The 26,118-nt window shown below is 41.0% G+C and overlaps 1 protein-coding gene across 2 annotated transcripts in view; it reads left to right on the top strand.

The window, feature by feature from the left end:
- The window catches only part of lrig3 (leucine-rich repeats and immunoglobulin-like domains 3), a 68,227-nt gene that overhangs the window by 37,010 nt on the left and 5,099 nt on the right, over positions 1 to 26,118 (top strand). For both annotated transcript variants that reach the window (XM_067999397.1, XM_067999398.1), the window contains 12 exons: positions 7,078 to 7,206; positions 9,806 to 9,949; positions 10,137 to 10,280; positions 10,692 to 10,835; positions 16,153 to 16,296; positions 19,937 to 20,017; positions 20,742 to 20,813; positions 21,142 to 21,213; positions 21,432 to 21,595; positions 21,832 to 22,152; positions 23,948 to 24,229; positions 24,516 to 24,965. In XM_067999397.1, coding sequence (XP_067855498.1) covers positions 7,078 to 7,206; positions 9,806 to 9,949; positions 10,137 to 10,280; positions 10,692 to 10,835; positions 16,153 to 16,296; positions 19,937 to 20,017; positions 20,742 to 20,813; positions 21,142 to 21,213; positions 21,432 to 21,595; positions 21,832 to 22,152; positions 23,948 to 24,229; positions 24,516 to 24,965 — 2,147 coding nt within the window. The remainder of the gene's footprint in view (positions 1 to 7,077; positions 7,207 to 9,805; positions 9,950 to 10,136; positions 10,281 to 10,691; positions 10,836 to 16,152; positions 16,297 to 19,936; positions 20,018 to 20,741; positions 20,814 to 21,141; positions 21,214 to 21,431; positions 21,596 to 21,831; positions 22,153 to 23,947; positions 24,230 to 24,515; positions 24,966 to 26,118) is intronic.

The following is a 26,118-nucleotide window of genomic DNA, read 5'->3' on the forward strand; positions in this document are numbered from 1 at the left end:
ATTTAAAGGCACCATACAGGGTTTACAGGTTAGCGGCTGGTTTATTGCTTCTGGCTGCTGATACATTTGTAATTGTTTTTGGAGGTTGCCTATATTTGAATACTAGGACTAGGGGACATAGCCTAACCTTTAGAGCCAGGACATGCAGGAATGAAGTTAGGAAACGCTGCTACATGCAAAGGGTGGAAGAAGTTTTTAACGCTTTTCTGCAAGCAGCAGCTGATGCTAGCTCAATTGTGAATTCTAAATCTGAGATTGATATACTTCTGTGAACCAAGGATATTAAGGGATATGGGGCTATGGCAGGTATATGGAGTTAGGTCACAGGTCCACCATGATCCCATTGAATGACGGAACTCACTCGAGGGGTTAAATGTCTCTGCCGCTTGCTGCCTCCTGATATGCGCCACGTTCTCCTGCAAGAAAGTGGGACGTGTGTCTGGGTGATGTGCCTGTCATGGTTGAATAGCTGCCAGTGTGTGTGTGGCCTGTGAGTTGTGGGTGGGCAGTTTGCAACAGTAGTAATGTGCAACGGTGAGAGGAAGCATCTGGCTGAGTTGAGTACTGATGGAAAGAGTTTGTTGGTATGTGGGTGATGGGGTGGGGGGGGTGGTGTAGTAAGTGGATGCAGCTAGTGGTGCAGTTGGTAGGAGAGGCCACTTGACAATTGATCTCATTCACCTTGACCACTTGTGTCAAAGCATTGAACTTCTTCCGGCATTGTATCCATGTCCATGATGAAGTGCGCCTGGCATTGACTTCGCCCACCCCCCCCCCCCCCCCCCCCCACCCTTGCTGCTTCCCTTTGGGCATATGTCTGGAGGGCCTCTTGCCCCCTCCCCCAGCAGATATAGGATATCCCTCCTTCTGTCCACCTCTTGCACCAAGGCCTCTAGTACATCATCTGAGAACCTTGGTGCACTTACTCTTGCAGGCCTGGTACCAACTCAGATCGGCAGATTGGTGAGGTCTGGCAGGCAGATTGGAGGATGTGGGATTTAGTTGTGCGTAACCTTTATTCAATGTTTTAACATTACTCATTAGTGTGTAAACATAGGGACGGGACCTGCATCTCTGTTTTACAGCTGGTACCTGTTATTTAGCAAATAACAGGTACCAGCTACTTTTAAGAGACAGCCCCCTTTAAGAAATTTGGGGTCCTCCTGCTGGTGGAAAGTGCGAGTTGCATTGGTTCCTCGTGTCAGCACTGATTTCCCACTCAGCTTGCAGATAAGTCCTCAGGCCTCACAAACGTCTCATCCTGCCTGCGCAGGGGCCATTGGGCGCGGGTTAATAGCGGATCATGCTACCCGCGCCCAATAATAGGCCTTATCGAATTTCCCCCCCCCCCCCCCCCCCCCCCCCTAAATTTTGTGGTTTGTTATATAGAACGAATAGTGACTGAATGTGTCAGGTGATTAGTTCCAACACTATACTGTTGCTGTGTCATATTTTTGAACTCATAGTTTGATTTTGTATCTCCTGTTACTCGTTCCATCCCTGTTGTCTCAACGACCATTTATATTATAGGCCAGGTCTTGAGACTGTGACCTAAGAGCGCCACTATTCCAAATTTACCTTTTAAGTTGTACTGCCTCCCCCATCCCCACCCATGAATCATTGGCCGTGTATGTTTCGAGCAGAAACTCACGCACAGAGTGGTGCTGACAAATTGATTGCTTTGCTCTTGCAATGTGATGCATTTCATTGTTATGAAACAGTGGCATTATTTGTAAAATGTATACTTTGGGGTGTATACAGGATGACGTTATGGCAACATAATTATGGGCACATACCTGTACCCTGCGGCGATTTGTGCTGTTGCCAGCACACTGCTTTTACTCTACACATTGAAACTTGGGGGGCAGGGGTGGGGTTTAGGAGCGGAGGAAGTGTATTTTCCTGCCCACCAGTCTAAACAAATATGTCCATTTTGCTTTCATTGTACTGCAGGACACTTAGGCTATGAGAGCTAGTGGCCAAAGAACAGCTTTAGTTCATTAGGGAGCACTGTTGGGGAAAAGAGATTTGATTCAAATTGTAAAATATGCAAGTGCTGTCCTCTTGTACTGCTGTAGCGTAAAGTTTTACCTGCGGAATAAGTCCGTGTGCATATCTTTTTTAGAAATTGAACAAAATTATAAGGATCAGTTGTAAAAGGACCACTGGCAAAACCTGAATTACATGTTACATTGAGTTTCTACCAATTTCCCATCATCTCTTGGAACTGAGCTGGGTATTGGTCACCCATAATGACCTGGGTTGACTCCTATTCGTGCATGGTTATATTTTGTTGTACCAAAGATATTCTACTGTAGCCAGTAAAAGTAGAAAAATGTTCATTGTGTTGCCCTCCCTTAATATTTGCAGTTTTCCCCCTCAATCCACCGTTGCCATTTCCTGTGATTTTATTGTCTGTATCTCACAAAGCTAAGTGGGAAAGTAAGCTGTGAGGAGGACACAAAGGGCAGGATTTTAACTGGGAAAAATGGGTGGGTTGGGAGCAGGGGTGCATTGAAAATTGCAACAATTTCAGACCCACCTCCAGCCCACTCTCGGGGCGGGTTGGTCACGAAAACCTTTTTCAAGGAGGCTGTGGGCCTCCGTTTTGAAAGGTTTCGCGATTTCAACCCCTGGGGGCTGGGATTCCTGGGCCTTCTCCTTCACGCCACGTGAGAGGAGGCAAGAAGTGCCTTTCTGGCACAGCTTGTGGGCCCAGTGGAGCAGGAGTGCTTCACCCAGGCCCAACAAGTCTACCTGCAACGATCACAGACTCCTGTGATGACGCCCGCCCCCCCCCCCCCCCCCACACACACACACACCCTGGAGACTAACATCCGATGATTGACCCCCATCCATACAACTTAAGACTTAGCTGAAGACGTCGTCTTCATTGTTCTGCTCCCGTCCAACTGAGACCAGCCTCTCAAACAGGCTGGCCTGTTGGATGGTAAACAAACAAAAAAAAATTAAAGATATCCATAGATCAAAATCGTAAGGATGTCTGGGAGACCCGTACTTCTGGATTTCCCGACTGTGATTCCACTCCCTCCCACCCACCCCCACCCACGCCCCACCCACGCCCCCCCCCTCCCCCTGCCCCGGCCCCTGCTTCCCGACTCCGGGTCAAAATCCTGGCCAAAGAGTCTGCAAAGGGACATACAGGTTAAGTGAACGGGCAAGAATGTGGCAGATGGAGTATGATGTAGGGAAATGTGAGGTTATTCATTTTGGTTGGAAGAATACAAAAGCAGAATATTTTTTAAATGATGAGAAACTATTAAATGTTGGTGTACAGAGATTTGGGTGTCCTCATACAAGAAACACACAGTTAGCATGCAGGCACAGCATGCAATTAGGTAGGCAAATGGCATGTTGGCCTTACAAGAAGATTGGACATCTTACTGCAGTTGTACAGTGCTTTAGTGAGACCTCACCTGGAGTACTGTGTACAGTTTTGGTCTCCTTATCTAAGGAAGAATATACTTGTCTCGGAGGCGGTTCACTAGATTGATTCCTGGGATGGGAGGGTTGTCCAATGAGAAGAGATTGAGTAGAATGGGCCTATACTCTGGAATTTAGAAGAATGAGAGGTGATCTAATAGAAACATGTAAGATTTTGAGGGGGCTTGGCAGGATAGATGCTGAGAGGTTGTTTCCCCTGGCTGGAGAGTCTAGAACTAGGGGGCATAGTCACAGTTTAAGGGATCGGCCATTTAAGATTGACAAATGTAAAGAATCTTACAACACCAGGTTATAGTCCAACAATTTTATTTGAAAATCACAAGCTTTCGGAGATTATCTCCTTCGTCATTTAAGATTGAGATGAGGAGGAATTTCCTCACTTGAGGGTTGTGAATCTTTGGAATTCTCTACCCCAGAGGTCTGTGGATGCTGAGTCATTGAGTATATTTAAGGCTGAGATGGATAGATTTTTGAACTCTAGGGGAATCAAGGGATGTGGGGATTGAACTGGAAAGTGGAGTTGAGGTCAAAGATCAGCCATGACATTGAATGGCAGAACAGGCTTGAGGGGCCATATGGCCTGTTCCTGCTCCTATTTCTTATGTTCTTATATTCTCACAAAGGTGGTAACTTGTGTGGGGATACAGTTCCATGGGTGACTATGACAACTCTTCACAAGAAACTGGACAGTAAATATTGAAGGCCTATTTAGCCATAGAGGCCTTAAGAGCCAAGGTGACCTTGTCTTCACTCAATAGCCATATAGCCATTTGTAGCAGTACTGATGGTGAGTGACCAAGAACAAGCTGCTAATGTTTTCCTTCTCTTCCTAGCCCATGGACTCTGAAGCAATCCCCACTGCTACATAAGCTGAGATGGCTTACTGAGTAGACCAGAGATTGAACCTGGGAATTTTCTAGTTCACGTTAGTTCAGTGCTGCGCATGTGATGCAGTAGCTCCTGAACCATCAAAGGGAAGGAGCCCCCGTTGCTAGGATTTTGTGATTATTGCTTGAGAGGCTATATCACCCGTGTATTGTCAACCTGTTGGTTGTGTAATTTGTATTGTGTAAAAGTTAGTCTTTCATGGTTCAGTTTAGCGGTAATACAAAGTAAACAATCAACCTGTCACACTCAGCAGGTTGGAGGAGAGAGGAAGAAATTTGTGTTGTGTATAGGACTGGGAAAGCGGATATTCATAAGCTTAAATGCTGGTATTAAATCAAAACACTTATTTTGAAAGGTATAATTTTAGCACATTAGTATGTCAGAATTTTGAAACTAACTTATCGTTAATGGACATATTTAGCGTACAATGTAATTTTCATAAAAATGACAACTACATCTGAAGCTAATGCTTGCCAGTAGAACTGAATTTAAAAAGTGGAAGTAAATTCCAACTATAACCCTTAGAGTGTACTGAATATATTGAGTCAGTGTTGCACTTTGCTTGCTTATATTAGTATAAATAGACTCCCTCTATAAATAAATCGCAGATTTAACATCCATAAACTGTGTGCAAGTTTTAGAAGTATTTAGTTATGTAAATTTTAAGTAGTGGAAACAGTACAGTTTTCTAGCTGATGTCCTTTACTGATCATCCATAATGCCATAGTTTGGGCATTTGGTATAAACTGTAATAAAAATTATTTGAATGTCCTTTCAGCGTCACACTTTTAAAATAATTCCCAATAACTGTAGTTATGGGTAAGTTTCAATAACAAAGCTGCACAGTCAGTATTTGGGGCGGGCTTTCATGCTCATCCAGAGATGCTTGAGTTGGTAAAAGATAGTTATAGCCCAAGATGCAGACAGTATTTACTTTTCCTCGCTTATACATCTCCAGATTTGTAAGTTGACTCCGTTGGTAGCAGTCTCACCTCACCTCTTGTGGATTCAAGCCTCTAACCAGACACATAAGCTAGGTCAACACTGCAATGCAATAATGAATAACTGCTACGCAGTGAGAGTTGCTGTTCTTCAGATGAGACATTGAGCCTGCCCAGGTGGACGTTAAAGATCTCATGACAACATTAGAAGAGGAGCAGAGAATGTGCTGGCTAATGTTCTTCTCTCAAACAATACCATCTAATAACAGATTAATTTAGTCATTCATCTAAATTTGCTGTTGGGATTTTTCTGTGCACAAAATGGCTCCCATCATTGCCTACACTTCAAAGTTGTTCATCGTTGTTTTGGAAAGTTTGAGATATGATACGGCTATCAGTTCCTCAAGGCAGTTTCCTTGGCCCACCCATCTTCAGCTGCTTCATCAGTGACCTTCCCTCCATCATAAGGTCAGAAATGGGGATGTTCGCTGACGATTGCACAATATTCAGTTCCATTCGCAACCCCTCAGATAATGAAGTAATCCGTGCCCGTATGCAGCAAGACTTGGACAACATCCAGGCTTGGGCTGATAAGTGGCAAGTAACATTTGCGCCAGGCAATGATCATCTCCAACAAGAGAGTCTAACCACCTACCCTTGACATTCAATGGCATTACCATCGCCGAATCCCCACCATCAACATCCTGGGGGTCACCATTGACCAGAAACTTAATTGGGCTAGCCACATAAATGCTGTGGCTACAAGAGCAGGTCAGAAGCTGGGTATTCTGCGGCAAGTGACTCACCTCCTGACTCCCCAAAGCCTTTACACCATCTGCAAGGCACAAGTCAGGAGTGTGCCTGGATGAGTGCAGCTCCAACAACACTCAAGAAGCTCGACACCATCCAGGACAAAGCAGCCCGCCTTGATTGGCACCCCATCTACCACCCTAAACATTCACTCCCTTCACCACCGGCGCAACGTGGCTGCAGTGTGTACCATCTACAGGATGCACTGCAGCAACTCGTCATGGCTTCTTCGACAGCATTTCCAAAACCCGCGACCTCTACCACCTAGAAGGACAATGGCAGCAGGCACATGGGAACAATACCACCTGCACGTTCCCCTCCAAGTCACACACCATCCCAACTTGGAAATATATCGTCGTTCCTTCATCGTCGCTGGGTTAAAATCCTGGAACTCCCTACCTTATTGCAGTATGGGAGAAACTTCACAACACGGACTGCAGCGGTTCAAGAAGGCGGCTCACTACCACCTCAAGGGCAATTAGGGATGGGCAATAAATGCTGGCCTTGCCAGCGATGCCCACATCCCATGAACAAATTTAAAAAAAATATAAACTCAAGTCTTTTGTACACTCACGCAGGAGGAGGCCATTTGGACCACCGTGCCTGTGCCGGCATTATCAAAGAGCTGTTCACTTAATCTCATTACCCTACCCTCTTATAACTTTAAATATTTGTCTTTCAAATATTAACCGTTTCTCTTTTTAAAAGCTATTATGCATGCTATTTACACCACTGCTTCTGATAGGGCATTCCATGTCTTAACAACCCTGTGCTGTAAAATAACAAAAAAAATTCTCCTAACCTATCCTTTTGATCTTTTGATGATTTGAGGTTATGCCATCTAGCTATTGGCTCATTGACCAATGGAAGTAGTATTTTATGATTTACTATTAAAACATCTCATAATTTTGAACACCTCTCAGATTTCCTCTTCAAAGTAGTTTTTGTTTAACTGATTTTATTTTCTCTGCAGGTCTAATAACAAAATTGTTGAGGTACTACCTGAACAACTGGCACCATTTAAGTCCATGGAAACACTGGATCTCAGTAACAATCACATTTTTAAACTGAAAATATTCCCTCCTCTACAACTTCGATATCTGTAAGTATATTCAGGTAGTTTGAAAGGTGTTTTCTGGTAGTCGTGTTGAAGGAATTGTGCTTTAGCAGACAGGTAGCACATCAAATTAAGCAGACAAAACTTTTAAATATTAAGGGAGCCTTTTTACCTAACTTGTCAAAATGTAGGACCGTATTTACTTTACAGGGCTGCCTTTAAAAGTACAAATCCTGTTGAAGGCACCAAGGGCACGATTTTAACATTGAAAAACGGGTGGGTTGGGAGTGGGGGGCACTGAAAATCGCAACCATTTCAGACTTGCCTCCAACATGCCCATTTCCGGTTTTCACCGGGGCGGGTAACCAACCCACTTTCAGGAAGCGGGTTGGTCACTAAAACCTTTCAAGGAGTCTGCTGGCCTCCATTTTGAAAGTATTTGCGATTTCTACCCCTGGGGGCCGGGATTCCCTGGCCTCCTCCTTCATGACGCATGAGAGGAGGCGAGAAGGCCTAACACTGCAACTAAGTGCCTTTCTGGCACAGCTTGTGGGCTCAGAGGAGCAGGAGTGCTTCCCACAGGCCCAACAATCTTACCCGCAGCGCCCCCCCCCCCCCCCCCCCCCCCTTCCCCAAACAATCGCGGATCCCCGCGATGACCACCCCCCCGGCACCCAACGATTGAGGATCCCCACAATGACCCTGATCCTGACATTCTCATCCCTCCACCCATGACTGGCTCCTCTCTTTCCCCCCCCCCCCCCCCCCCCCCCATGCCCATCAGTGTCCTGTGTACCGCGCCCCTCAACCCCCAATCCATACAATCAAAGACTTACCTGAAGACTTAACTTTTCACATTCTCTCCCTGGTTGCTCTCCCGTCCAACTGAGGCCAGCCTGTCAATCAGGCCGGCCAGTCGGCCAGCAAACCGACAAAATCGTAAGGACGTCCAGAAAACCCGTACTTTCGGGTTTCCCATCCCCCCCCCCCCCCCCCCCCATATCCCAGCTCGGTCAAAATCATGCCCCCAATCTCCCTTGGAAGAATGCTTCCCGAGATTCCTCCAGCAACAACTGCCAGAAATGGTAAATATAAACAGTAGCCACAACAACAAATGGAACTCATTTTGTGCATTTAACGTAGAATAATGTCCCAAGTCTCTTTGCCATTATCAGAAAAAATATATATGCCAAGCCAAAGAAGGAGATATTAGGAAGGGTTGGTTTAAGGAGGGTCATATTAGTAGAGGCCACAGAAGATGGCAAGGCGGTTGCCGTGAATATGGATAAGGTAGTATATGAAGGGAGAGGTTTTGGCATGACAGGAGGGCAGTAAAGTTAGAGGAGGGCAATGAAAATAGAGGAGCTGAAATGAAAATGCATTGCAATTTCATAATGATCTTCCCCTTACTTTGGGGAACTTCCCACGCAGTTATCCAATCACATGGAAGCAGTTCTGTGACATAAATAGGTTATTGAACAATCCTTGAAGAGTTGGTTGAAAAATGAGTCACAGGCCTGGCTGAAGTTTACATTGTAAGCAAGTTTAAATAGCAAATTGTGGTTTGCTGGTGAAGGGATTAGCAAAGTTGAGAATTAGTGTAGAGCATCTCTGGTATTATATTTATTGCATCAGTATAAATGTCATGCCTGCGATCTTTCTGTCAGCTGGATGTTAAAATCTCTCTCACTTCTCTAGAGTTTATGGTTCACGTACCTTTATGAAGATGAGACTTGTATACTGGATTGTAGTGAAATATGATTTCCTAGATCATGCACAATTAGAGTTGCTAAAATGCAGATTATGATTTTTTTTACAGAAGCATTGTTAACCAAGTTATGATACATGATCTCATAATTTTAAGTTGCTTAATTCAAATTTTCTTTGATTTAAAAATTGACTTTAAATTAACAAGAGTAGACTATCTTGATGGTTTACAATATCACTATAGATGGTACTTCATGCATTAATGTAAATGAAGGGAAGAGAGATTTTATTGTGATGGTAACTTGCTGTATATACTTCCATTTTTCCCATTGAGTAGAATGTGGTGATAAAACAGACCTTTTCGGTGAGTTGAGTTTAATATGCTCACTTGTCCAGTAAACATGATGTATGATTTATTTCTTTCCCAGCTAAAATTTTTCTGTCAATTTTCAAGGGTACTGCTCATGCTGGAGCGTATTTTGGGTGCCGGTTGCCCTTCTCTACCGTGCTTAAATGGCCATTCTTCATATCATGATTGTTGGCAAGCATTTTAACTTATGGGGAAGGAGGGGTGCATTACAGCTGAGCTCAGTCTTCTCATCTTCCAGCAGGAGTCACTTGATGGAGACCAGCTGGAGTGGGAACGCTGGCTGATTTTTTTTTCCTCTCTAATCCTAGGTCAATTGTAGTGACCTTGCTGTCACCTGGGCAGGAATCGGTTAACTCAGCCCAGACTGGGTGATTGAACCAAAGATTTTGGATGTTTATTTTATGAATGAAGTGACTTCTGTATTTTTGACATTTTTGGGGGGTGGGGTGGGGGGGGGAGAAGCAATGACTAGCCTGACAAATCAGATTAGACTTGCTCAATGAACACTTCTACAAATGTCTTCAGAATAGTTTTACAGATAACTAACCTTGGTGTGTTATTGTTTAGATACATCAACAATAACAAAATAACTTCTCTGGATCCTGGTTGCTTTGATAATCTTTCCAACACACTTCAAGTCCTAAAATTAAACCGGAACAAAATTTCAGCTATTCCTTCCAAGATGTTTAAGCTGTCACATCTTCAGCACTTGTAAGTTCATTTTGTAACAAAATTACAAAAAAAGTAGCAAATTTCTCCATTGCATTTATACATCAGTATTTCTGATTTTAAATACTCATTCTGCTCTTCCCCCCCCCACCAAACCTTTTGCAACTTTGTTTAACATTGAAAAATCTGTTGCTCTGCAAAACCGGTCTTTTATTGTTTGTTGTTGCAGGGAACTCAGCCGCAACAAGATTAAAAAAGTGGATGGCCTTACATTTCAAGGACTTGGTGCATTGAAATCTCTTAAATTGCAAAGAAATGGCATTAATAAACTCATGGATGGAGCTTTCTGGGGACTGAGCAACATCGAGATCTTGTGAGAACTGTTTTTAATTATTTAGTAAGGTTTTTGTATGAACAGTTGGTAAGCCCAAAATAGAATTGATTTGTGAATCTTCGATTCCAGAAAAGATTTTGTGTTCAGATGTTCATAAGTTATGGATCTGCTTCATTCGAGTTTTAACCAAAAAGTTTTATTTAAAGAAGTACTTGTTCAGCAAAATATGTAAAAACTTGTTTATAAAATGAGCTGCTTTCTACCTTTTTGGCCTCGCAGCTTTGGCAATTGACACTCATTCCAGAGAATCCAGCCACATGGCCTCGATCTTTTAAATTGCCTTTGCCAAGCTTTTTAACTTTGTAACAAACCGGTAAAAGTAGTAATTAAACCCTATTTTTCAGGATAATGTAAGCTAATGTTTTCGTTTTTAAAATGTTTTTTCTCCAGACAACTCGATTTTAACAATTTGACAGAAGTAACCAAAGGATGGTTATATGGCTTGCTGATGTTGCAGCAACTCAACCTCAGCCAGAATGCCATCAACAGGATCAACCCAGATGCCTGGGAATTCTGCCAGAAACTCAGTGAGCTGTGAGTAGCTTTTATTCCATTCCAGTTTCAGTGTAGACATCATGCCAAAACGTTAGCTTTGTGTTTTGAGAGTTTTTTTCACAACAAAGCTTTTATGGCTATGACCAAAGCAATATTTCTTATGAAAGGTAAGATGGGAGATTTCTTTTTAAAACTTCAAGTGACCTGTTTGTTGTGCTGTGGATGAGATTTGTTTGTTTTTTTCTTTTAATTTTATAGCTGTCAATTCAAATCAGATTAGCAGTAACTTAATACCCTATAATATGTAAAATATGATGAACAACTAGGTATCTAGCTGAAAAACTTATACCAATCATGCAATGGTTTGTATTTTGCATTTAACAAGGCATCACCTACTTGCTCAGATGAATATAAAAGACCCTTGGCATTGTTAGAAGAAAAGCAGGAAGTTTTCCTGATTTCATGGGCAACATTCCTCCCTCAACTAACACCATCAAAAACAAATTAACTGGCCATCCATCTCATTTGCTTTTTGTGGAACTTTGCTTTGTGCAGTTGGCTGCCGCGTTTGCCTAAATAACAGTTATTGCACTTCAAAAGTAAGCCATTGGTTCTAAAGCACTTTGGGGCATCCCAAGATGTGATGAGGGGGTGTATAAAGGCAAGTTCTTTTTTAGTGAAGTTACATATTTTGTAGTGGCCTTTGGTAAGAAGTGTCTAGAAATGAGTTACTTGGATAACAGATACCCTTTGAATAATAGCAGTGACAATCTAATCAAAGGATTCAGATGACTTGATAAACCTTGAGAACAAAGGTCAACCAATTTGGTAACTGTTGTCCAAACCCCTTCCCCACTAAAGCACTAAATGTTAAAATGCAATCGTTGCACATTCACAGGGGGAAAAAAATGCAGTTGCTAACCAGGAAATAATATCAAACATCACTTTTGCATTTTGTTGTTTGAATTTGCATTTTATCTTTAAATATCTTGATTATTGCATTTTGTTATCACAAGGAAGTTAACTAATTATGTTTGATTTTGCAAAACCTTCAGACTGCTGTTCCTTAAAATATAAAGAGAAACTAAAACAATGCTGCAAAACTAATTCTGGTGGAATGTTGAAATTTCAAGTAGAAATAATTTGGAAAGGTATATGCTGTTAGAAAATTGTCAACTTTTCCAGTTAACATCTGCTCATCCATGATGCAGCTAATACACAGAAGACACACAACTGTTTTCCAGCACATTGTTTGTTACAGTTGACTATTTTGTTGCAGGATTTGGCTGCTTTGTATAGTATCTTCAATCTAATTGTTGAGGTACAGTGAGTCTCAAAAGTATGTTGATAGTAATATTTATATTATGTAGCAAAGCAGGCAATGTGTTGATAAACTAAAATGACACTGCATGGAGCAGTAAATAAAGGATTCTTCACAATCCACAGTGCAGTTTCCAGCCTCTGTTGTATCATTTGGGAGATATAGTGAATGAACCCATACCACTGTTGAGCAGTCAGTCAAGTAACATGAGCAAAAGCCTGGGAATGGGTAGCCTCCACATCATTTTAGTTAGGAAATGTGGTGGGGCTTAATGAAACTAGAGAACAAAATCTTCAGAAATGGGGATGATGTAAGAAATGTATCACCTTTACAACACCTTTATCACTGTCACTATTCAGCTTGTGCAAAATATTTGATATATTAAGATCTGTAACTAAATACAACATTTCTAAAAATTTGTGAAGAGAACAATGACAATTTAGAAGAAAAATGGGTCCCTAAGTTGTTCCAACAGTTTCAGCAGTGTCCCTAGCATCATACAACCCTTTGAGCCCAGAGACTGAGCCATTCTAGTCAACTGGCCTGTTTCTTCTTCAAGAAGTCAATCTTAAACTGTTTCCCGATTGCCACCATGATAGAATTTATAATACTTCCTAATAGCAAATTGAATATTGTGGTTCTGAAGAGTATTTTTGTAATTGTATTCCATGAAATGAAGGTTCCACAATAACTCGGTGACATGCAATCCCAGAAGATGAAGCCTTTGTTACAATTTTTTAAATGTTTCCTGACTTCTCGGGTGGGAGAAAATGCTAATCACAATCATATGGCCATTCGGGAAGAGTAGATTCTTTTTGGTTTGATCTGGCCCCTTAGTGCTTTGCCAGATCTGTGGCTTTTGCATGAATGTTTTCTCAAATCTGAATTATAAGAGGAGGTTTGATGTTAAATACTTTCCTGCACCCGAACTATACAGACCCTCCATGTGCATCATTACATATGGAATAAGAGCAATGCTATAACTTTCCTGCAATGCATAGGAAACTGGCCTTGATTCTTGCAAATGATCAAGAAAGATTTCTTCATCAGCAATGTGCCAGAAGGGAGAGAGCGCACTAGGATCTGACAGGATACATCCTAGGATCCTGAGGGAGATGAGGGAGGAAATTGCAGAGGCCCTAAAAATTATAATTTCAGGACTCTTGTGTGTGTGCTGGAGGACTGGAGCATGGCTATGTTTTACCAATTCAGAAAAGGGGAGACAGGCCTAATCCAGGCAATTATAGGGCTAATTAGCTTAACATCTGTTGGTGGAGGAAATTTTAGGGTCTTTAATTAGGGATGAAATTACCACATATCTAGATTTAGAGAAAATAGTTGGAAGTAGCCACCACGGATTTCAAAAGGACGATCTTGCTTGACAAACCTCATCAAATTCTTTGAGAAGGTAACAGACATAGTAAATGGGGAAAATGCAGTGCATGTACAGTATATAGACTTTAGGAAAGCCTTTGACAAAGTATCACATGGGAGATTACTAAAGAAAATTAATGGGTATGGAATTAAAGGGAGGATAGCAAACTGGGCTCAAAATTGATTAGAAGGGAGAAAATGGAGAGTAGCAGTTAAGGGCATTTTTTCCAGAATATTTGGAAGTGGGCAGTGGTATCTCATGGGGTTCAGTTCTGGGGCTACTTCTGTTCACCTGTGTATAAATGATTGGGATATAGGCCTGAAGGAAGTGATGTTGATGCAGATACCAAAATAGGAGGTACAGTTAATTCTTTGGAAGGCCAAAGGAAGCTGCAATGGGATGTTAATAAGATAGGCAAATGGGTTGAAAAGTGGTAGATGGAATTCAGTGTGAGAGGTGATGCATTTGGTTTAAAAAAAAAAGCAGTAACTATACTTAGAATGGAAGTAGGCTCAGTCCTGTGGAAAAGCAGAGGGATTTGGGGCTACAGGTTCACAGGACATTAAAGGCAGCACTTCACGTTGATGATGGCCTGTTTCTGTGTTGCAACTTCTACGTATTTCTATGTAACTTCAATATATTAAATATCTGATTGAATTCGAAGGCGATTGCCTGCTTGATCAACATTTGCCCTTGCCAATTTAAATAGAATCAGGCAGATTTCTGTTAACATGGCACTGAAGTAACAGTGAACTGGTTTTGTTTTTCCTGTCTGTATTCCTACAGGTGCTGTCAATGCACTATTTGTACATTGTATTGCTCCACATAGCCTCCAAATAGAATAGCAGCTCAAAAATCCAAAGGAAGAAAATATTACTGTGAATTTTGTATGGAACAAATCAAATCTATTTCATTTGTATTTGATATTCAGTTTGGGAAGCGGTTTTCTGTCTATTATTGTCCACATACTGTAATTCACTAACTTGTAGTTCAATGGTACATTCAGCACTCCCACATTCCAGCATGGAAGCCATGCCCAAAGGGAGCACAGGTTGGAGAATCAGGGCTATTGCTGAATATTGACTAGCAAGTGGCTTGGACCTCCTAAAGAAGGATTTAAAAAAAAAAATTCTTGGATTCACCCCCTTTGTCAGGGACTTTTTAGAGCAGTGCTGGGGATTGGGTGGGAAGGAGACCTGGGCAGCGCTTTTTTTTTCTCCTCCCCGCCCCCGCCCCCGCCCCCCCAAAACCTTTGCAGACAGGAGCCGAGCAGAATTACTGCTGGCATGGGGAAAGTGGGTGCCAAAGTAGCACCCCAGTCATCCTTTCACTCACCAGCCCCATGTAAATAGGATGCTCTCCCACTGACCCTGCAAACCCCTGTGGGGATGTCAGTGTTGGATGGTACTGTGAGCACGAGGACTCGCCACCCATGGGATTTCATAGCTGTTCACTTTAAACAAGCATTCCAATGAGAGCGCCAGTCATTAACCAGGATATATTGTGGTATTTGTCCTACAGTAATCTAGTGTGTGGAGTAGGTGTAAAATTACAGCACACTTTATACTATGTTTCACATAACCTGTATAATTTGCCTTTATTTAAATGGAGACTGTTGCCAGTGCAAAGACCATAGTAACAGTTCCAGGCAGGAAAAGACCGTCAGTCTATCTAGCCCACCTATGCACAGTATTCCCTTGGTGCATTTCTAATAACCCTGAATCTCATGTTAATACTTGGGTTGTTTCTTCTCACCTCTGCCTGGAAATCACCTGTCATCTTAAGATGCTTATATATTATTTTAATTTGGATTCCAGTACCTGATAAAACTGGGTCCACAAGTTTGCTGCCATGCTACGGAAAATTGATTGAACAGTATAATGCCAGGAGCTGGCTCCTGGATTCCGAATCAGAAGAACAATATAAAAGCAGCTTTCCAATTCCTCTGTGAGCTGGAATGAATTAAACTCTCAGGTCTCTCTTGGGGCAATTTAGAATGTATTCTAGCAGTGAGCCTTGAAGCGAAAGCCTCCTATTAGCTTTCTGGCTCACTGCTACTACAATACAAAACAGACCCAAGTGTATAGTTGACTACCTAAAGTTGAGTAGTTGTAGCTGTGCAGAGATTTAAAGAAAACAATTGTACTTAATTTTGTCAATTAGACACTGCTAGATTGCTGCTGGGATAGCTCAATTTTTGAGTTTTTTTTTTCTCTTGACAATTTTCTCCAAGTTCTTTCCTGAGAACATTCCACAGTTGGCCATAATCATGTGTAATCCTAGACAGTAAATATCTGCAGGCCAGCTGACAGTTGGGATGGGGTGGAGAGGAGGGAAGCCTCCGTAGCTAAGCTTAAAATGTCCTCACCTGGTGTCCAGACACGCACTACCAGCAGGGGCCACTGAATAGCAATCAGCAATAACTCTGCCCCTTCCAATTCTAAGACCCCGCTGCCACCCCAGGTGAGATTTGATCATTCTGAACAGACCAGGGATCAAACCTGATACCTTCCTGGTTTGTATGGCCTAGCTGGTCACAATTTAAACTTGCTGAACCATTGGGGAAATACTTGATTTGAAATTACTTAAATACAACAGGTATGAATCTTTGTAGTTGTGTTTCCTGTTTGCAATGCTAAATTTATTTTTCCCATCGACAGAGATCTTTCATTCAATGAGTTAACCCGTCTAGAAGATTCCAGCTTCGTTGGCCTGAACCTCCTTGGACTGCTGTATATAGGAAACAACCAAGTGAGCTACATTGCTGATGGTGCCTTTGGAGGACTTCCCAGCTTGCACAGCTTGTACGTTTTATATATGTGTGTTTGTTTTTATGGGAAACTAAAATAAATCAGTGGTGTATGGGTTAAACACGAGTGTTTATTTCAACTTACATTTGCTAGTCTGTTTTCTTCTGCTTGTGGTGATTTATACTACAAGTCTGGTTCATCTTTACAGTTTTTTGTTAATAGCAACTGTTTTCAAGTAGAAAAACCCTTCAGTGCCAAGAAATAGGCTTTCTGTTCATAAACTTTGTATGTTGTGGTACAGTTATACTTGGAACTTCAACCATGATATTTTCATTGTGTTTGCATCCATCATAGAAAATTACTGCACAGAAGGAGGCCATTCGGCCCGTCGTGTCCGTGCCGGCCGAAAAAGAGTTATCCAGCCTAATCCCACTTTCCAGCACTTGGTCCGTAGCCCTGTAGGTTACGGCACTTCATTTAAAAAGTACTTGGATGTGCACTTGAATGGAGGTTTTCTGCCTCTACCACCTTTTCAGGCAGTGAGTTCCAGACCCCCCCCACCCTCGGGGTGAAAAAATTTCTCCTAAGCTCCCATCTAATCCTTCTACCAATTACATTATGCCCCCTGGTCACTGACCCCTCTGCTAAGGGAAATAGGTCCTCCCTATCCACTCTATCTAGTCCTGTCACAATTTTATATACCTCAATTAAATCTCCCCTCAGCCTCCTTTGTTTGAACGAAGAAAAACCCAGGCTATCCAATATTTTCTCATAGCTAAAATTCTCCAGTCCTGGCAACATCCTTGTAAATCTCCTCTGTACCCTCTCTAGTGCAATCATATCTTTCCTGTAATGTAGTGACCAGAATTGTACACAGTACTCAAGCTGTGGCCTAACCAATGTTTTATACAGTTCTAGCATAACCTCCCTGCTTTTATATTCTATGCCTCAGCTAATAAAAGAAAATATCCCGCATGCCTTTTTAACCACCTTACCTGCCTGTCCTGCTACCTTCAGGGATCTGAGGACATGTATTCCAAGGTCCATCACTTCCTCTACACCTCTCAGTATCCTCCCATTTATTGTATATTCCCTTGCCTTGTTTGCCCTCCCAAATGCATTATCTTACAGTTCTCTGGATTGAATTCCATTTGTCACTTTTCTGCCCACCTGACCAGTCCATTGATATCTTCCTGCAGTCTACAGCTTTCCTGCTGACTATCAACCACACGACCAATTTTTGTATCATCTGCCAACTTCTTGATCAAGCCCCCCACATTCAAGTCCAAATCATTAATATATATCACAAAAAGCAAGGGACCTAGTGCTGAGCCTTGTGGGACCCCACTGGAAACAGCCTTCCAGTTGCAAAAACACCCGTCAACCATTACCCTTTGCTTCCTGCCACTGAGCCAGTTTTGGATCCAACCAGCCACTTTCCCTTGGATCCCATGGGCTTTTACTTTTTTGACCAGTCTGCCATATGGGACTTTGTCAAAAGCCTTGCTAAAATCCATGTACACTACATCAATCGCGTCACCCTCATCGACCCTTCTTGTTATCTACCCAAAAAATTCAATCAAGTTAGTCAGACACGACCTTTCCTTAACAAATCCACGCTGACTGTCCTTGATTAACTCGTGCCTTTCTAAGTGACGATTTAAGCTGTCCCTCAGAATCGATTCCAATAATTTGCCCACCACCGAGGTTAGACTGGCCTATAATTACTCGGTCTATCTCTTTCTCCCTTTTTAAAAAACGGCATAATGTTAGCAGTCCTCCAATCCTCCGGCACCATGCCTGTAGTCAGGGAGGATTGGAAAATGATGGTCAGAGCCTCTGCTATTTCCTCCTTTGCTTCTCTTAGCAGCCTGGGATACATTTCATCTAGGCCTGGTGATTTATTTACTTTCAAAGATGCTAAACCCCTTAATACTTCCTCTCTCACTGTTTATCCCATCCAACATTTCACTCTCCACCTCCTTAACTACAATCTCTGCATCGTCCCCCTCTTTTTTGACGACAGACGCGAAGTATTCATTAAGAACCGTACCCACATCTTCTGCCTCCACGCATAGGTTACCTTTTTGGTCTCTAATAGACCCTATTCTTTCCTTAGTTATGCTCTTGATCTTTATGTATTTATGAAACATTTTTGGGTTTTCCTTAATTTTACTTGCCAGTATTTTTTCATGCTCTCGCTTTGCTTTCCTAATTTCCTTTTTAATTTCACCCCTGCACTTTTTATACTCCTCTAGGCCTTCTGCAGTATTGAGCTCTTGGTGTCTGACATAAACTTCCCTTTTTTGCTTTATCTTATCTTGTATGCTCCTTGTCATCCAGGGGGCTCTAGAATTGGCAGTGCCATCCTTTTTCTTTATGGGAACATGTCTATATTGTCTTCTGATACGCTGTTAACAGGGTTTTATCTGACTGCATTTTTGCCATTGTCGGCAACTCTAAAATACACAACCCTATGCTTGGGCAGCCAAGATTCAGGGTTAGGCGGTGGTGGTACTAAAACATTCCTTGTGAAGAAATGTTGCTGGCTGCTTACAACTGCTGGATGCTGGTAGTGGAAACATATAATCAGCTGGCACTTGGGTCAGGTCCACTGTACAGGCCAACAGTGTCACTGCGCAATGGTGAATGTCAAGACTTTTTTGCTGTCAAATCCACCCGACAGTAGAAATGGAGCAAAGAAAATGAGTTATATCGCGTGCCCGTTCCTTTGGAATTTTTTACTTGAGGTTCAGTCTATGGCTGCACGAAAATGTCTTTGCTCTAAAGGATGATTGAGTTTTGCACAGCTAGCTTTATCTAATCATTTTTTCCATCTGTTCTACTTGTACAATAGTTGGAAGCCCTTATTTCGCATTGTTATCCACAAGTCTGCACCTTGTGACAAGGGTGCTAATGAAATAACAAAAAGGTTGCTGAGTGGGTTTGAAAAGAGCCAAGTGAAACTTAATTAAGTAGTATTGTTCTGAAAGCTTGATGGATCTTCTAGTGAGTGTAAAATCCAAAGAAGCCCATGGATAATGCTCGTAGGGCCATTGAAGGGCAGGTGCATAGCTGGAGATGGTGATGATTACTAAGGCCCCCAGGTCATTCAGCTAGCCAGCCATGCAGAAAAGGAAACTAATAGTTTTAGAGCTATGAAAAGGATAGTTGAGCCCACTGACAATTGAAATTCAAGTCAATGCAATTCCATGTGGGCCTTTTACTTGTTTTTGTACTGCAAGAATTAATAAGACCCTATTCAATCTAGCTGTTCTTTAATAAAAATGGATTATGTAGCTTTAACCACTGGCTATGGATTATTGTTGACTTTCAAAATGCTTTCCTAACAATAAAACCTTTTATGCAGTTTATTTTTAAAATTTAAACAATAAATCACTGACCAGAACAGAATTTATCAGTAGTAGTCTTTAATAGCTTGTTGATATGAGAGGCTTATAGGTGAACAAGCTAAGGGTCTTAAATATAACATTTTTTCTGCATGTGATCTGAATTTAGCTGTACTAATATTAAAGGTGGCTTAAAAAGGTTTAGTTGAAGCAAATAGGAGTTCTCAGACTCCAGTGTTTCTGTGTATAGTGTTGAGTCAAGACTCAGATTGAAATTAAAAATCCATATTTTACAAACCATTTGCTTATTTATTCTCTCCATTCCTCTTCCCCAACTCCAACAGAGACCTGAAAAACAATGAAATCTCATGGACTATTGAGGATATGAATGGGGCTTTCTCTGAATTGAGCAAACTTAGGAAATTGTAAGTGCTCTTTTATTTTTTTTAAATTAAATGAACACTGAAAACATCCTAGTTAGTCCGTGCAATATTTCATGGATGTGACCTGAATTTAGGTGCAAAGATAGATCAGAGGCAACTTCAAATGTTGAAGCAAACCATTTCTGTCTCGGTGAGCCCTATGGTGTGGAAAGTAATGTGGATCCTTTACTTTGTTTTGGGATGAGGGAAGTAAACGTGCCTGAGGATATGCTTTGATCAGGGCAGCCCGACATAGCCGTGCAACTGGAGATGCTATTGGAACTGAAGGGGTTTTTTTGGACCCCAGACAGTATTTTGAAAACCTAAAACTGAAGGTTCAGGATTGTACTGGAATAATCAGATAAAAATTACCAAATCTATCTCATGTAGCAAAGAAAACAAGACTAAAGTATAGCAACAAAATTGGATTTCTTGTTAAATAGATTGGGTTTGTGTGAGACTGCAGATTTTAGTTTTCAAATTGATAATCTTCAATTAAGAGTTAGCAAAATGATGCTGCAGTGGTTATTTTGCAAAGGGTTCTTGTGATCTCTTGCTTGCAAACATGAGTGTCTCATTGTTAGGCTATAGAAAGATTTATACTTGAAGTGAAAGCTTGATTTACCTATAATTTACAAACTCTTCTGACCCCATTAATATTCCTAATTTTATTCAAATGTGTATATTTCTGTTTTTCTGTAATCAAAGTTAAATGCTTGTTCTCTAGGGGACTACAGGGAAACCGAATCAGGTCAATCACAAGAAAAGCATTTTCTGGCCTGGATGCACTTGAACACCTGTAAGTATCCTGGAATTCCAGCACCGATGGTGCCGAGTGCTTCAGCCAGTTAAATCATTAATATTTATTTGCTGATAAAGTGGTAAATGATCATTTTTGTACTGAGCGTGTATTGATTGTTGTGTATAGATGCAGCACTGAAGATATAACACTGAGCCAAAGACCCCTGTGGCTTTTAATTATTTTTGTTTATCACATAAGTTGGTTGTAAAGTTGTAACAGTAATAGAGTTAAAAGTTATTGATGTACAAAAATGTTAGTAGTGAAAACTTGTGATGGGTGTTGTATTTCATTAGTATACCTTTTTTGTTCTGTTTATTTTTTGCAGTGATCTGAGCAATAACGCAATTATGTCTGTCCAAAGCAATACCTTTTCTCAAATGAAGAAACTTCATGAATTGTAAGTGTGGCATGATTGTGACTTACATAACATGGAGATGCAACTAAATTTTCGATTTCTCTTAATAAATTCAGCATTAAAGCAATGAAGCCATTATAGCTTAATGTCTAAAGTCCTATTTGTGTAGTTCAGTTACAGACCTTAGCTTTCCTTTTGATTTTTTCCTTTCGGTCTTGACTTGCTTCACTTACATGATATTGAGCATTTCTTTCTCCCAGACACTTGAACACTACAAGCCTTCTTTGTGATTGCCAGCTAAAATGGCTGCATCAGTGGGTGACAGACAATGGATTTCAGCCATTCATTAATGCTAGTTGTGCCCATCCCCCGTGGCTGAAAGGAAAAAGTATATTTGCCATCAAATCAGAAGACTTTGTGTGTGGTAAGTTTTGAATTTATTTTATGATGCAAATTAAAATTTTCTAAATCATTTAAGAGCAAAGATGGTAAATATATGGCCAATGTGAATAATTCTTAAGCGTTTTGTTAATCCAAACTTTGCACAAAGCATCCCTCTATATATGAATTAGTGCAATTACTTCTGTACACTTGGATATCCATCAGTTACATGTTTTTTTTTTGCGGAGGTTAAACTTATTGATAAATGATTCCTCGCAGATGACTTCCCCAAGCCTGAGATCATTGAACAGCCTGAAACCCAAGCAGCAGTAAAGGATTCCAACGTGAGTTTCATCTGCTCGGCAGCTAGCAGTAGTGACTCACCAATGACGTTTGCCTGGAAGAAGGATAATGAAGTGCTTCATGATGCCGAAATTGAGAACTACGCACATCTTCGGTCTCAAGGTGGCGAAGTAATGGAATATACTACCATCCTGCGTCTTCGACATGTGAATTTCAGCAGTGAAGGAAAATACCAGTGTGTCATTTCCAACCACTTTGGTTCATCCTACTCTAACAAAGCCAAGCTGACTGTGAATAGTATGTATCAACAAGTTATTCTGTGATTGAGCAGCTGAAAGTTAATCTTGAGATATTGGTTGTTTTAAATGTATTTAATTTAAAACTTTCCACCTGGACACTTCATAGTGCACAAAAGCCAGTGTGGAAAAGTTCCTTCGCACATCTGACATCTGAAACACCTCGTGCAATGAATTACTTTGAAATATGGTAACTGTGGACAAACAAGGCAGTCATTTTGTGCACGAGATGCCACAAACAGCATATTAGATGAATGACCAGTTAATCTGTTTGGTGATGTTTGATGGAGGAATTTTGCCCAGGGCACCGGTTCTTTGAATAGTACCATGGCACCTTCATTTTTAATGTCTAATCTGAAGAGACGACATCTCCAGCCATGCAGCATTCCCCACTGCACTGGAGCGTCAGCTGGGATTGTGTGCTAGAGTCTTGGAGTGGGGCTTCAATCTACAAACTTCTGTCTCTTGTGGTGAGAGTGCTACCAACTGAGCCAAGCTGACACTTGTAGTAACAGTGAAATCCTTGCCAACAAGCAATGGTTATTTCTAAACTCTTTTCCCTTTTCCAGTATGTTTTTGAAATTGCTACATGTTCTTTTAAACCTCAATGGCAACAATGCATTTGGCTTATGTCATTTTTCCCTGATATTCTTGTGAACCACTGTATGTGCTTTTTTAAGAGTAATTCATGATGTGCCCAAACATAATTGTGTTTATATTGGATTGACCAGTTATGCCCATGGACCAGTATTCTCAGATCACTAGTTTTTTTCCTCCTGTCTGTTATTCCTGTAAGCCTTTCACTATATTACTATGTAATTATACACCTGAACATGAAGACAAGGGAAAATATAGAAACAATAGCATTAATGTAGAAATACAATGTGCTAAACTCTCTTTAAAAATACCATGGCATCACAGGTGGCAATCATTGTATTAACAGTGATGTAATCCTGTGTCCTGGGTTACGTTGTTGTAACTTCCCTATCTGTTAATTTAGATTTTTATCTATTTTAGTAAAATGAAATAACTATTTAATATATAGTACTCTTGCATTATATTGCCATTTTCTTAGTCATAAAATTGCCTGGATGGTATTTTCTGCTTTATCCATTGTGGCAACATGTGCTGTGTTCTGCCCACTAATCTGAGAAACTATCTGGCATTGCTCCATGTTTATTCCTTTATTATCCTACTACCTGTATGCCACATACTGCAATCAGTGTTAGTGAAATAAGTGGCAGAAGTGGATGAGTCACAGTGGAGTGAGGAACTGGAGGGATTGAGAGAGAACATCACACTAAAAGCAAATGCTGGAAATCTAAAATAAAAGCAGAAAATGCTGGAAATACACAGTTGGAACTCAATGATACTCACATCTTAACTACAAGTGAACTAATGAAATAGCAAATGCAGGAAATACATAGCATCCATAAGGAGAAAATACAGGTAAATGACATTTCAGCTGTACACTTTTCAATGAAGAAATGAAACATCACTACCTGTGTTTCATATCACAGATGCTGACTGACCTGTGTATTTCCAACAGGTCAGTCAGCATCTGTGAGGAGAAAAGATGGGTAGTGACATTTCATTTGTTCTGTTGAAAGGTGTACAGCTGAAACATCATTACCTGTCTTCTCCTTATGGATGCTGTGTATTTCTAGCATTTTCCATTTCATTAGTTCACTTGTAGTTAAGATGTGAGTAGAATAATGATTGTGTATAGAATTAAGATGTTTATTAGACACGCAAACAATATCTTCTATAATTTTTGTTTGTTTTGTGCTTTGCAGTGTTACCATCATTTACAAAATCACCAACAGACCTTACTATTCGAGCAGGAGCTATGGCCCGTTTAGAATGTGCTGCGGTTGGTCATCCAACACCACAGATAGCCTGGCAAAAAGATGGTGGCACCGATTTCCCTGCTGCACGAGAGAGAAGGATGCACGTTATGCCGGAGGACGATGTATTTTTTATTGTAGATGTGAAAATAGAGGACATTGGAGTCTATAGTTGCACAGCTCAAAATAGTGCTGGGGCCATTTCAGCCAATGCAACAGTAACTGTGCTAGGTGAGTCCTAACAAAATGTTAGCATTTAACCAATGTAATCAGACGTTTTATAAATAAATGTGTAGTTTTCATTATCTTATGTAAAAACAGGGCAAGTCTTTTGTTTTCTTTATCTTAAATTATTGAGCTCAATATTATTAGGAGATTGTCTTGTGTGATCTTCATTACTGTTTAGCTGATACATTCTTATTTAGTTAATTTTTAAAAGGCATTGACTGTATAAGAAATGTGCAATTACTGGTGTGTAAAAAAAAAAATTACAGAATCTCAACTTCTTTTAATCCAGAAACCCCTTCATTTGTGCGTCCTCTGGTCGATAGAACAGTAGCAAAAGGTGAAACTGCAGTTCTGCAATGCATAGCTGCTGGGAGTCCCCCTCCAAGGTTGAACTGGACCAAAGATGATAGCCCTTTAACAGTGACAGAAAGACACTTTTTTGCTGCTGGAAACCAGCTGCTGATTATTGTCGACACCAACCTTGAGGATGCTGGGAAGTACACTTGTGAAATGTCAAATACCCTTGGAACTGAGCGGGGCCATATTCGTCTAAATGTCATTCCTACACCAAACTGCGACTCTACACAGAGCGCTACACCATTTGAAGAGGATGGATGGTCTACAATTGGAATTGTAATCATAGCAGTGGTCTGCTGTGTAGTTGGCACTTCTTTAGTCTGGGTGGTTATTATTTACCATACAAGAAGGAAGAGTGAGGACTGCAGTGTAACAAACACAGGTGTGAACATACTTTGTGGTTGTAAGCTCACAATTACTTAACACTAATTGTACACACAAACACATTGTTCGATCTTTATTTTCTCCTTCCTCTCTTTTGAGGGGAGAAGGTAGAAATAAGAATAATAGAACGAAGAGTATATGCATTTTCAAATTAAAATTCTCACTCTTTTTCTCCCTCTTCCCCCTCCACTTTCCTTTCCTTTCCTGATTGCATTGACTCCTGCTGGAGTACAATTCCATGAATACCAATCACTCTCGCCGAAGTGGTTGTCATTTGATTGGGCCTCGGCTTGTAAGTAATGGCAGGCTATTCAACTACGGGGACGATCACAGCCTGGCTTAATCCTGTCCTCATTTCACCTCCAGGCATGAGTATTTGACCGGTAACAATAGGGAGCGAGAATCCTGGCTAATTTTTTTTTCTCTGAGCCATCGTGGGACCTAGTAAACTTCCTATAAACCCTTTTATATTTTTTTTTAAGCCTGTTCTCACTCCCCACCCCCACCCTTTTTTAAAAAAAATTATGAGTGGTCCCAAGGTAATTAATTCATCACTTGCACCTGTATTCTCGTTTTTGTGTTATGCAACACTGCAGCATTTTGAATGCATTGGAGACAAAATGTCCAGCATTTATACCCAAGTGTAAGGAATATTGTTTCTCTTCCAGTAGCTCCTTAAGCAACATTATTGGCTTTAAAGTAGCTTTCTTTCCCATCTGAATTTTTATTGTAAAAATAAAAGGTGAATTTGGAAGAAAAATGAAAACAAAAAGTACCTTTTGGAATTTTTAGAAGTTGAACATTCTTTTGATAAAATCAAAAAAAATTAGTTCTTTCAGATTGACCGTCAATCATGGATGACTTATTGAAACATGATGTAATATTGTAGCATTACCGAACATTTTCTCTGATCGACAGCCAGTATATAGAGCCAGCATCTTTGCTTATTTTTTTTTCTCTTCGTCTGAAGGCAATGACCCACGCTATTGTATCAGTTCACTGTTTGACTGTGGGGAGAATCACAGCCACCACTGATGGTCCATAACATCCTCCAGCAGGAGTCACTGAGTAGTGATCAGGAACAAGAATCTTGACTCTCCTCCCCCCCCCACTTTTTCTTCCCTCCCCCAATTCCTCAGCAGTGGGAATCT

The sequence above is a fragment of the Heptranchias perlo genome, chromosome 18, assembly GCF_035084215.1.
Source record: "Heptranchias perlo isolate sHepPer1 chromosome 18, sHepPer1.hap1, whole genome shotgun sequence".
Lineage (NCBI taxonomy): Eukaryota > Metazoa > Chordata > Chondrichthyes > Hexanchiformes > Hexanchidae > Heptranchias > Heptranchias perlo.